Source organism: Dicentrarchus labrax, unplaced genomic scaffold (assembly GCF_905237075.1).
Source record: "Dicentrarchus labrax unplaced genomic scaffold, dlabrax2021, whole genome shotgun sequence".
Classification (NCBI taxonomy): Eukaryota; Metazoa; Chordata; class Actinopteri; family Moronidae; genus Dicentrarchus; species Dicentrarchus labrax.
Window position 1 is genome coordinate 3848965 of NW_026136714.1, and position 13177 is coordinate 3862141.

Sequence of the window (13177 nt, forward strand, 5' to 3'; positions counted from 1 at the left end):
GGGATTTCCAATAGCCAGCCCCTCCAACCCATGTACAAATCAAACAAAAGGGCTTCTTGGCCTACTCCATGTCATATAGGGCTGATTAGATCTTTTTTTCTAATGTAGCTACTCTAAATTTGAAGCAAATAAGTCAGTCACATTTGTAGGGATTTGGTATCGAGCCGTGTCAACGGATGAGGGATTATGTCAGCAGAGGCGTGGAACTGCCATCCAGGCCTCCTACGTCCATCGTTATCATCCAACACAAGATTCACTTCATGCTAATAGTGCGCATTTTATTGAGAGAGCGCAGCCAAAAGACAAACCTGAGTATATCAACTGATAAAAATCTCCACACAAAGAGACCTAATGATGCTGATCATCTGAGGCAGGCAGAAGGGGAATCCCACTATCACTAAATGTCTGAGGAGCACAAGGCCATCAACAGCAGCCATTACTCATAACTAATCGAGAACATTGCCTCAAAATTTTCAATTTGGCAAATGAGGTCAGGAGAGAGTGAGAATATCAGCCCGTCATAGGTTTCTGCTGTTTATTCTAACAGGATCCACAAGTTTGGTTCCAGATAAGGAGGCCAGACATTTTAGATGACTTGTGCCTTTGCCTGGCTTTAATCGAATTTGTTGCTCCGCAGAACATTGTGACTTCTTAACAAGTACAATTGGTTTATGAGGGTAACTGAGGGAAGCAAGGGGCACCCAAAGGTCAAGTATTATCAATATTAGGACAAGCAGCCTGATCTCATGGGAAGACTGGCAATGGGAAAATAACTTTAGGATATTTTAACAAATAACTGCAGACCATATATACACATCTAGGCTGTTTTTCACATTAATCATTTATTAAAAATTACTCTACCATGTCCTTGTACAACCTTTAACCAAAATAGCATTCATATATAATAGTATTCATACATAACTTTAATCTACTACAAGGAGTTTTTATCTGGTTATGAAACAGTCTCAATTTAATACTGATGCCTCTATATGACCTACATAAGCCCAGGAGAGCATCAGCAACATTGGTTATTTCTATATGGTTAATCTTACTGCCAACCACTGGGTCAGATACGGTCAGATTCTCCTTGAAATCAATGAAATTAGGTGGTGGAAACACTACCGCCCTTTGCCACAGGGGCCGGCAGAATCACCAAAAACTGAAAGTTCCTTGTTGCAGCTTTAAATAAAACTGTAAGCAATTCCAGAGTTATTTTACTTCAATTTTATAAACCAATGTATAGTAATGTGACTGGAAATATGGCTTCATTGCAAAAAGTAAAATTAAAATATATACTTTTTGTATGATAGTAAACAATAAAGGAATACATTGACAAAATGACTTTCAGAACTATTTGTAAAACAAAGCAGTTATGTACTTTATATGCAACATCTTATAAAAGCTACAAGCTTTTCCTCTTGTATTCAAGACCAGCTTAGTAAAAGTAACCGTATAGTCCTACTTATAAAAATGTATTAAATATGGAAAATTCCCTGTGGCTTCCGCTAAGATTTATGTAGTCCAACATACGATCCATTACATACACTACTTGTGTTTTTGGAGCCAGAGCTCAATTCAGATTACAGATGGCACGTCAGTCTCATCAGTTACATCATCACTTACAGCTGCAAGCTTATAGTATATGTTAGTTTTAATGTTTATCTTGTGTAAAAGTGAAACTGATCCATGCTGCAGCATATAACATATAAAAGAGGAAGAGGAACAATGGTCCTTTATCGGTAAAGTAACAGCAAGTAACAGTTAAAGTTCAAGCTAATCCAATCAACCATAAACTGGCTAATGTCTGCGTGCAGTAGGTCGCACGTGTATGCAGGTGCAATGTGTTGACGTGACATGCGTCCGTCAGGGGACATGAGCCGTACCACACTTGCGACAAACCCAGTGGGAAGCAGCCAAACTGATTTATAACTTCTAGAAGAAGAACAGCTGCTCTGCTCGCTGTCAACTAACCTCATCTTGGACGGATATCCATCCACTTCTTAATTTAGTATGACCACTACAACCTGACTGATACCACACACATACTTGTATGACATGGCCTTTAACAGACCCGGAGCAAGGAGAACGCATTTCTATGGCCTGCATGTGAACTGAAGCGAAGCCTGGTACAAATCTTAGCAGTACTGATGCAACATGTGCACGATCTGATAGCCTCCTGCTGTTTGCTGATTGGGCTGTGACTGTAAGGGAATGGCAAAGCATTGTGGTCTACGGTGGAGAAGCGGTGCTCTGTGGGAGACAGAATCCCTCAGATAAGTGAGTGCCTCAAGGTCTGGAAGCCGGCCCACCTCGGGATAACAGGCGAAGGAATAGCAGGACCCGTATCTGCCCCAGTTTATGCTCCCACCACCACATCTCATCAACAATCTCTCCTCCTGCCTGTTCTCTCTCTCTCTCTCTCTCTCTCTCTCTCTCTCTCTCTCTCTCTCTCTCCCTCTCTCTCCCTGTCTCTCTCTCCTGCTGCCTGCAGTGCTTAAACTAAAAACAGCTGCTTGGAATACCAGACTGATGAAACCCTGTTTAGAGCTTTTTCTTTTTCTTCCTGCTGTACAATCACGTTTTATTAGCATGGAGCGAAGCGTTTAAGGTACAATTATAGAGGGAAAACATTTCTTTATGTGAGCTAAACAGTAGTGGTTATGGCTATGAAAGGCCCACGTACACTTATATGGCCCCCACCATCAGATACAAGTATGGCTGCAAGTTAGTACTATTTTCATCATGAGTTCATCTGAAGGGTTCATTGAAATAACGCCTCCTTTAAATTAATTGATAACTATTTTGATTATCATTCATTTTTAAGTAAAAAATCCCCAAAACTCACTGCTTCCTGCTCTTCAGCTGTGAGAATCTGTTTTAGACCGTTACTCAGACAAAACAAGCAATGTGAACATGTCACCATGGGCGCTTATAATGGACATTTTTCACTCATTTCCAAACAAATGTACAAGCGATTAAACAATTAATCAACAAAATATATCATGAAAATAATCATTACTTGCAGCCACAGTGTCTTCAAATCGCATATTTAGTCGGACTGACGAACCACAAACCAAAATATATTAAACTTTGGATTCAAGGGATTTTTACTGGATAAACAAGTTAAATGATTTATCCATGATCAGAATTTGTGTCAAGACAAATAGTTTCAGCACTGTGGTCACCTGGGAGTGAGTCTGTGAGTCCCACCCTCCCCCCTCTCACACCCAGACTCCAGGTTAATACCACCGAACAGACATGACTAAGCTGGTATTCACATGACACATGATACGTGTCTTCACCTCCCACATCTCCAGCTCTAAAAACGTTTCTTTTACTTTCTTGAGAATTAACAGATACAGAGGAAAAGAGATATTAAGCTCTGGATGTCCAAGATCAACTCCTCTGGCATCAGTCTCGCAGTGGCAGTGACCATCCACTACACTGGAGGACTGCGGTTGTGTGAAAGTAGACACAGAACGTGCGTAGACACGACCAGCAGTTTCCTCCTTTATTGAAACGCTTACACTACAACAGGAGTTTTCTTGTTGTTAGGGTGTTGAACAGACATGGTCAACAACACGTGTTTTAACTGTCAAAGCTATGAAGAAAAAACGATATTTGGGAGTAAACTCAGGTGTGTCAAAGAGTTTCACCGTTGGCTAAATGTCTCTCAACTCAAACACAAGTTCGGCCAAATTTTCACAGGGAAAAGCAACGTACCAAATTGTGCAGCAGCTCTGTCCAAACATAGCAAATGAGAAAAACACATTAATTGATAAAAACACATTTGCACACATATTCATCTTGGCACATCAAAGGGATTCATTGATGTCACTGAACATGGGGAGTCTGCGGCTGGAGAGGGGAGATGTTGGTTATCCTTTCCTCAAAGGGTGCTGAGATGCTCCTGATGGGCCCCGCGCTCGAGAAGCCAGAGAGTGCTATAAACAGAATTTCTAATGTCAGGCGGGCGAGTGGGTGGGTTAGGTAGTGAACTAGCGGGCTATGGGGTAGCGGGAGGAATTGACGCCAGCTCATGCTTTCCACAGAGACCAAAGAGGGAAGGATACAGACCAGGACTGACACCATTTCACACAGTTCTGTACAAGTGATGTTAGGAAGCGAGCATGATCATCCACAGACTGAAAACCAACCGTAAACTGCATGTTCCTGTAAAAACGCCGCGAGAAAAAGGCTGTATGTGAAGCTGCTAAAGCTACGGATTACAAAACGTGCATTGTCTCCAGTTGTGACATTTACTGATTTGAATGAATGATTTATACGTGTTATGACATGTAAAGTGGAACACATTACAGCAATATAATCACTACTATAAAATGCTTTGGTTGGTGTTGCACTAATTAAACCTGGCCTTAATTACCCCTGTGTAATATAAAAGAAACTGCTGAGACATACAATTATTGAAATATGTAACAAATTTATACTGCAATCAATTAAAATGCGTCTTTTTTTTTTTTTTTTAAATATAGTGTGCAAACATAAATCCAAAGATCTCCCCCTCCATTTCAAACTAAACAATGATTCATTTCATATTTAAAAACTTTTTTCGGGGCCAAATTTAATTCAATTTCCTCGAGCCGTAGCATTGAGTTCATTACCAAAATTAATCACTCCAGGCAAGAGCTCTCAGCCAGCGATGGCATTTCTGCGGTTGCTGGCGATCTGTTTTTAATTGAACAGAGCTACTAAATTGATGTAGATGTGTTTGCCTTTGAAGAAAAAATCTTTTAAAAACTATCAACCTAGTCAAAAATGTTAGCTCTGTTGACACAGCGCTTGGTTGAAAAAATATTTGCGCGCTAACATTCAGGAACACAAAACTGAGGGTTGTCAGAATGTGAGCCCTGTACACTGTTCCCTCTGTTGCAAAGTATCCACAGAGCCTCACCTGAACAGCCCCTCTCCTCCCTCAACCCCCTCCACCCCCTCCCACAGACTTTACACACACAAACGTGCAGCACGCATGGACGCAATGTGTGCACATTCGCACACACGTACGCAGCAAGGTGAGTGAAATGCCAAGTGAGCCCACCTGATGAAAAGACACCTCCACGCAAACAGCGTTTGCTTATGCAGGGAGAGGCCCTTTTATTCCGAGGGACAATGTCTGTGTTGACTTTTCTTTGTCTGCACATTTTTAAGCACCAAAAGCAACAGAAAGAATGGGGGGGGAATAGAAGTCAGACAGGCATGCAATCACAGCCACTGACATGTTCAGACTTATACAAGCTCTCCATTCATATCTCAATCTCAAACAATTTTCTATTCAACAATCATGCTCGGGAGTTCAAGTGACCCACTGTGTATTTGATGAAGATATATTTGAGCGGCCAGCCTCGCTCTCGCTTACTCGCCACCTCTCACACACAAGAGGCATTTCACCCTTTAGTGATGATGATGATGTACTAGCAGAGTTATCTAAAAGTGCTGATGAAGCTGACAAGTGGTGGCGTCAAGCAGAGCGTGTTGTTCACCAATTAAATCTGGCACTAGTCCGTCACTACAGGAACAATGCGGTGATCATCACATCAATGAATCGACAAACAATAAGCTGGATTTGTCAGGAAAAAAAACCTCTCTGGCTCTGCACCCCACAGCGGGCTGCAGAAGTCTGGTGGAACATCTCTGCAAACATAAAACCTCCTCCTCAGCTCCCAGTGGATTACAGCAGAATGTCAGCTCTGAGCAGGCTTTAAATCAGTTATGCTTGGCCCTCAGGGGAACTCTGTGCTGATCCCATGTAGGCCTGTCTCTCATTGCTCATGATAGGGTTGCCACATCCAAATTTAAAAGTTCAGGCCTCAAATCCTTCACCGTGTAGCACATTGCGGAATGAAATCACTGCACGGCGACTCTTGAGCAACATATCGTATCTATTACTTACACATACGGAATATTTGCTGCTTTATTATTACACAACATACGAAGATGTCACACCAGATGGGGAAGTTGTAAATAGATACATGCAGGAAATGTAAAAATGCCTCACGCACATGCACATAATGTTCTATCTGTAATTACAAAAATATTTACATTGCGCTCAGAACTATGAAACTGCAGGTCTCCAACTAGAAATGTAGATTCCGTTGCCTGGTAATAATCACATGATCTGTTTAAGAGACATAACTTTAATGTGTCTCATGCAGCCCAAGTACAACCACATACCACACCACGCTTATAAAACAAATCTGTCAGTCCCAGCAGGGCTTCCCAAGACACACACTATAATAAACTGTTTGCAGGCACCGGGGATTGTTTGTATCTCCACACCAGAGAGGTGACAACACAAATGAGGTTGCCCTGCAGGCAAATTATATCTCACGAGCCAATCAGCATATTCCACTCAATGATAATGCATGATAAATGTAACTGTGGAGCTCATTAGTTGAACTAAGTTGTCGGCCAGACGTGGGTGCAGGACACTTGTTAATATCATCCAGTAAATCTGCAAGTATTTAACGTCATCCACAGGTGTAAACAAGCCAAACCCCCAGAATGCGGGCCTAAAAAGGTACTAAGTCGAAGCTCTCATCAATCAAATTGTCTGCATTCACACTGAGCCGTGTGCAATATGGAGACCTTAAGACGTCTGCTAAGTATGCCAGCTATTGTCTGCCTGCATGTTTTCTGCCACACTGATGATTGACAGTGTCAGCTCACTCTGTCCCATTGACCTCATTCTTTTTTCTTTCTTTTTTTTTTTATGTGGAGGATTATACCTCTGAATTTTAAATCCTCTCCAATTATCTGCTACTTTGCCTCGAGCAACAAGAACACGCCGTTTTCATTTTCAATAACTTTGTTTACTGGACAAAACACAAGGAAGTGAGAGACATTCATACCAGAAACACAAGACAAAACAGAGCGGAGACTTGACAACAGACAAAAAAAATCTATTACTTTAGAATATCATGTTTGTTCCTTAATTGTACCAAAAACAACCGTTAAAGTTTCCTGCAAAAGTCCTCCAGACAAAGCACAAAATATTACGACTTTTATTTTCAAGCATGTTGATTTCTGACTACGAAACTCTGGTGGCCTAAAGCAACCAGATAGACGATCTACACAGTATGTATAGCGTGAGCAGAGTAGCCATTTAGTTAATGAGCCCCAATGGAGACCTCCAATGAAGCCATCAAGACTGCTCAGAATAACAATGGTCAACTAACGCCTTTCTAATTGAATGGAAGGTAGAGGGAGGCGAGGGGAGTGGGCCTGGAACAGTGAAAAGGAGACAGAAAAGGGAGGAGGAGGAGGGGGGGGGTCTTTTCAGTCAGATGCCTGCCAGGCCTTAACGAAAGTACTTGTTTTTTTGGGGTGGGGGGGGGGTGACATGGATTGGGGGATGGACGAACTCGGAGGAACACAGCTCTCCAGCAGAGATTATTTCAAGGAAGTTTGCATAGTCCTGCTTAAACTGTATTTAATATTCCAAATAGTGTTGGTTCATTTGCTTAAAATCTTGCATGTTTGTTTAGACTCAGTATTCATCATCACAGCGTATAACAGGGTGTTTTTTTTTTTTGGACCTTAATGTGGGATTTTTTTGCATGAGCTTTCTTGTGTGGCCTCATTAGTCGTGTTTGCATCATTACTAACTGGCGTGAAATCATTGTAAGGTCTCCATGCCTAATTAACCTGTTGTGTATGTGATAAATTATATTGTAAAAATAAAGAGCACAATATCAGCAGACAAACCAGTGCAGCGCTCACAGCAGTGGTTAAAAGCCCGTTGTAGCTTTGTGGACAACTGATGTGATGCAACAAGTAAATGAACCATTGCAAACTCTACTTCAACGACACTTACTTCAGACTGTCAACCTTATCTGGACTTTAAAAGTCTCTGGACAACAGCTGTCACGGACACTGCAGTGAAATGCCTCCCATGTGTGTCAAAGCGGGGTATTACATTGTTGTTACTGTAGGGTATGACTTCAGGAACAGCTTCTTTTTTTTTTTTTTAAATGTCTACAGAGAATGCGTGCAAAAGCCTGAAGAGCCTGAAATACATTGAGCTGAGAGTTACAAGCCTGCATGCTAAAGAAATTACTCCACTGAAACACCCTAAGTACAAAAATGAAAGCAATCTATTGGGAATAAGCCAAATTCAAAAATATCTTACATTTTTAATATCTTGCGTTGAAGAATACTAGCCTCTACAGCGCAAAATAGTGCCCCTTGAAGCCAACTAATAGTGAAAGCACATAAGATATAATCAGCCTTAGAGAAGTATATAATCAAGAACCAGTATTGTTGCAGGGTATTTTCGACATGGAGCTGCCATAAATCATTCAAAATACAAAAGAATGACTAATGTGTCTGAACTTTGAGCCGAATGAGAAGTTGTCAAATGCAAGCCCTGTCGAGGGTGGGTGGCAGGGAGAAATGTATATCCCCAAAAAAAGAACAAAGAAGTAGTTAGTACTCCTTGAGAGGCCACTCGGAGGGAATATGGCGGTCTGGCAGTGCACAAGGAACTTTTACGCACGGCCAAAGTTTTTTTTCTCGGGTTTTTTTCTCTCCAGCGTGCGACAAAATGAAGAAAAGAGAATAAAGAGCAACACATCCACAGGGACACTTACTGTTCTTGCACTCGGGGACAGGGAACCGTTGGATAGGTAGGGATTGGTGAGGTCTGGGATCATGAGAAACGGGTAGCCAGGATAGTGAGGACTCTTAAAAAAGCCACCATCTTGCTGCCTTCTCAGTGCTGTAAGGGATAAAGAAAAGCCAGGGTTAAGAAAGGCACACAGGCGACGTTATTGGCAACTGTAGCGCGCAAAGTACTGAGGATTTTATGTATTTTTAAAAAAAAAATTTTTACCTTCACTGAAGTAGTCTCTTGCTTTCTCATAACTTTCTAAGTCGGGTCTGGTTTGGGGGCGCCTCTCTGCTTGCTGCCAAGGGGGGAGAATAAACACACGGAGGGGGAAAAGAAACTATTGAAACTTTCAACACCATTAAATCTTATTTCTCTCCATGCTGAGCAGTGTACAAGGAGGGGGGGGGACGTTTAATATATGTGCAGTGTCCTTACCTCTGAGTCTGATGAGCTTTCCGACTCGTTCACTAAGGAGGATTTCACATCATCCAAATCCCTTTCCGCCGATACGTTTTCGGATATCTTTTCCTCCTGCTCCCCTTCGTCTTTAAAGGATATCATTTCATCATTGGCCCCCAAATCATCCCCACCGCCTCCGTTCAGCTGTGGCATCTTTGCAGAGCAGTGTTAGTCGAGGAGAGGAGAAAACAATCGCAATAAACAATTGACTTTTTTGTTTGTTTGTTTTTTTCTCGGATCGGTGTAGTCCAAACGTGTCGCTGGAGTAGTAAACTAACTACAAGAAAATGTGCATGTTTTCAAAACTCCTTTCTCATCCTCTGACCGGGATCCCGTGGTCCATGTCGAGCCTTGCGATAATAATCCACAGTTTAAAGTCGCAGCAGAGGCGCTGGTAGAAAATATCGATGAATATTTGGCGTCGGCGGCCGGATGCGCAGCAACTTGGCAAAGTTTCGCCTCCTTCGCAGCTTGTGGACAACTTGTGGCCCCTGTGTGTCTCTCCTTGTTGTGCTGCTGAGGAATGGGACTCTCTCCTCCTCCTACAGAGCCCGGGGACCACATAAACTACCAGTCCAAGCGAACCGAGGGGGGTTTACTCAAGAACAAGAAACACGTCCGATTTCATCTCCTAATATCCATGTGTAAGAAAACAATGGCTCGAGTCAAAAAACGAGAAAACACACACACATACGCACACACACACACAAAAAAACACGAGTCGGTCTGGTTGCAGTTCTCTTCACTTCTAACTCGCTCGCTTTCCCCGCACAGAGCCGACGATTCGCAGCTTTTTTTTTTTCCCCGCAACAAACGCAAAGTTTACAAACTATAAAAGAGAAAATTAAAAATGTAAAAGTATAAAAAAAAAATTTCAGCTGGACGTGGTCGCCCTTTCCCTCCACATTGCTGCCGGGGAATGCGCCCTGAAAAACTACTTGGTTGTTCAAGTGGAAGAAAAAGCGCAGCCCGTCCGTAGGGGAGGAGTTTGCACTGAAAACCGACACTTCATTCACCATGTAGATCAGCTATTCCTCACCCCCCCCCCCCAAGCCACCGACGCACAGCCACCACAGCAATGAAGTGGCATTTTAACACAATGCAAATGTATGAAGAAATACAGCAACCAAATGAAATAATTACATCATCATTTTTATTATTATTATTAGTAGGAGTAGTAATAGTATTTTTATAATTAGTAGTAGTATTCTTATTAGTAGTAGTATTATTATCAAAAACAGGAGAACTCCTTCCCATGAGCCACTGCTGCCTGTGTGGGCCTATTGTAAATGAGAACAAGCACTAATGAGGTGTTTCCCTAATTATCTTTTTTTTTTTTATTAGAGTGGAAGTAAACTTGAGCAGCAGTCTACCATGCGGTGTGACCAGCTGATTTCACCAGTAGTGTCAGGGGCCAACAGGCAGAGACCACACTGCCTCCATGTGTGTGAAAATGACAGGCCAGGCTTCAGTGAGAAAGTCATAATTACACACTGCCATGTAAATTGCATGTCTGTGTGTCCTGAGACAATGCGCTGGGAAAAGACAATAACACCTGGGATAAGCAAGCGTGGCCCATTATGGCACAACTGTAGGCACGACAGAGTGAGGCAACACGCCTCTGAACATCCAGGCCTCCTATGACAGGACAAGCCTTTTCTCTCTCTCTCTCTCTCTCTCTCTCTCTAGACTGAAAGACATGCCCCTATTGTGTTAATTTGAGGAACAGGATTGGAGGCCCGGTTTTGCAAGCAGTCCTGGAAGAACAAGGGAAGTGGTTACAACTATTTTTTTCTTTGTTCCTGAACATAAATCTTGATCGTGACTTGGAGATGTGTTTTTAAATGCATGACAAAGACGTGTGGTGTTTGCTCACGAAGCGCTGAAAGTTGCAGGAAAGTTCCAAGGTGTAACACACATAAGTTAAGTTCTCTTAGAGCATTTCTTTAACCCGTCCTATTTTCACTTTTCTCAGTCCAAGTCCGAAGACTTCTTTTTACATCTGATGCAATTCGACAGGCTTCCCCTGTTTGAGAAAAGAAGTCATTGATGTTGTGGGCCGCATGTCAGCAAGCTGAGAGTTGACTGACAATTCAGCAGTGTCTCCACGGGCCTCATTAGATCCTCACTCCTCCTGGGTGTTTGTGTGTGTGTGTGTGTGCACGTCAGTGTGTGTATTTGTATGCGGTTAAAAGAAACATATATAGGCTACAGTTGCATACTGCATCTTCCATGAATTGCACACCGGGTTGTTAGTGGGTTTCTTGTACACAGAAATACATGTTTGTACTTGCACGCACACACACAGGTGAATATTTGCCCTCAGGGTACATATCATTGTTATCCTGGGCAACAATATGCAGAGAATGCATTTTCCAAATGATGCTCAGACAAGATGTTCATTTTGTTCATCCAGATTTATGATGCAACCCTGTAGTTTGACACTGACCCACAATGTAGTTTTATATACCCAAAACCAAAACAAAACAGAGAAAATACAGATTTCTTTTCCTAAACGTACCACATGTCAGAGGTATAACGGACTGTGCACGTCCCAGCAGGTGTAATTACAAATATTCAGTGCTCATGCACCATAGCCTCATGAATGATTAATAAAGAAATCAAATATTAAAACAAGTCAACACAGAAAAATAATAATGACATGCATAAGCAGTTGCAGAAGAGGAATATCTCTTAAATACTGACACTTCTCACACACGTCTAAGTTTCAGCAGGGTGCTATTAAACTCCATTGGCATGCAGTAAGTTGACTGTTGTTCGCAGTAAGCTGTAACAGCACAGTGAGATATAACACTAATGTGATAAATTTAAAAAAATACAGTGTATCTGAAATGTTTTATTCCAAAGTGAGAAAGCCACCATTTCAAAAACAAAAGGTATTGTTACAAAATGGTTGCTGGCATGAAAATAAAGCACATTAATTGATTGCTGCTGGGAAAAAAACATGATTATTTTGTGGACATAATCGCACATCTATGATTACCAAATTATACATTTTAGGTATCTTTCATGTGTTTTGTGTTGTTATGAATCCCCTCTCACAGATTTATTCATCAAAGCACGCTGTACTTCTGCTTTTGCTTTAAAAAACAGACAAAATAAATTTCCTTACATCTGCAACACCTGAAAGAAGCTTTTTTTTTAACCTCCTTTATATTTACCTATAAGTCTCCCTCCCGTCTCTCTATGACTGTCTTGTTAGAGTCGGATTGGTTTTAACTGGGAGTTGATGAGGGGTCAGGAGAGATGCGAACAGCCACAATCTTAGCCTGGGGGCAGATCGACTGGTGGCCAGAAAATTTATTCAGAGGGTGCTGTCCCTGCATCTGCCTTACTTTGAAGTTGCTCTCTCAACTCTGGCTTGTCGTACGTGACTGTGTGTTCATTTCCCCCCCCTCTCTCGCTGAAGAGAGTGCGAAAAAGCAGAGATGGAGCACTCGTGTGTGTCGATACCCATGTATGTGTTTTTCCCTGTGATGTGTGTTCCTGCAAGAGTGTGTGTTTGTGTGATGCTGTGTGTGTGTGTGTGTGTGTGTGTGTGTGTGTGTGTGTGTGTGTGTTGAGAGACAGTGAGAGTGGGCAGGAGGGGGGGGGAGATGCTGTGAGCCAATCCATACTCGCTTTGGAGAATTCAAGGTCATTCTTTCATGTTTTGCCAGCCATCGGTCAATCAGTTTCCAATCAAAGTGGTGCTTAATTCAGCAGTAATTCCCATCCCCTCATCACGTTTTCGCCTCACTGTTTCAGAGGTGTTATAGCATTTCCCTTGTCTTCCCTGTGATCTGCTGCAGTGTGTCCAACATGTCTTGCCAGGCCAAACCCGCCCTGTCAAGCTCTCTAATAATGCTAGTTAAAGTGTGCGGAGGACATGTCAGATCACACAATGTGCTACCGCTGCTTCCATCTATCTCACTTTAGGAGATTTAGGTCCAACTTCATTGTCTTTGAAGTGTACCCAAGTCATGTTATTTTATTAATCCAACAAGCTCTGCAGAATGTCTCCATTTGGTTTTGTAGAGATTGAATTTTGGGAGATGGAGCAAAACAACGATTATAATAGATGTGGTCTCA

At 42.1% G+C, this 13177-nt stretch overlaps 1 protein-coding gene across 2 annotated transcripts in view; it reads right to left on the reverse strand.

The window, feature by feature from the left end:
* tcf7l1b (transcription factor 7 like 1b) overlaps window positions 1-10029 on the reverse strand; it is a 32293-nt gene extending 22264 nt beyond the window's left edge. For both annotated transcript variants that reach the window (XM_051421714.1, XM_051421713.1), the window contains exons 1-3: window positions 9062-10029; window positions 8849-8921; window positions 8607-8734 (exon numbers count right to left, since the gene is read on the reverse strand). In XM_051421714.1, coding sequence (XP_051277674.1) covers window positions 8607-8734; window positions 8849-8921; window positions 9062-9238 — 378 coding nt within the window. In that variant the 5' untranslated portion in view covers window positions 9239-10029. The remainder of the gene's footprint in view (window positions 1-8606; window positions 8735-8848; window positions 8922-9061) is intronic.
* Between the last annotated feature and the right edge of the window lie 3148 nt (window positions 10030-13177).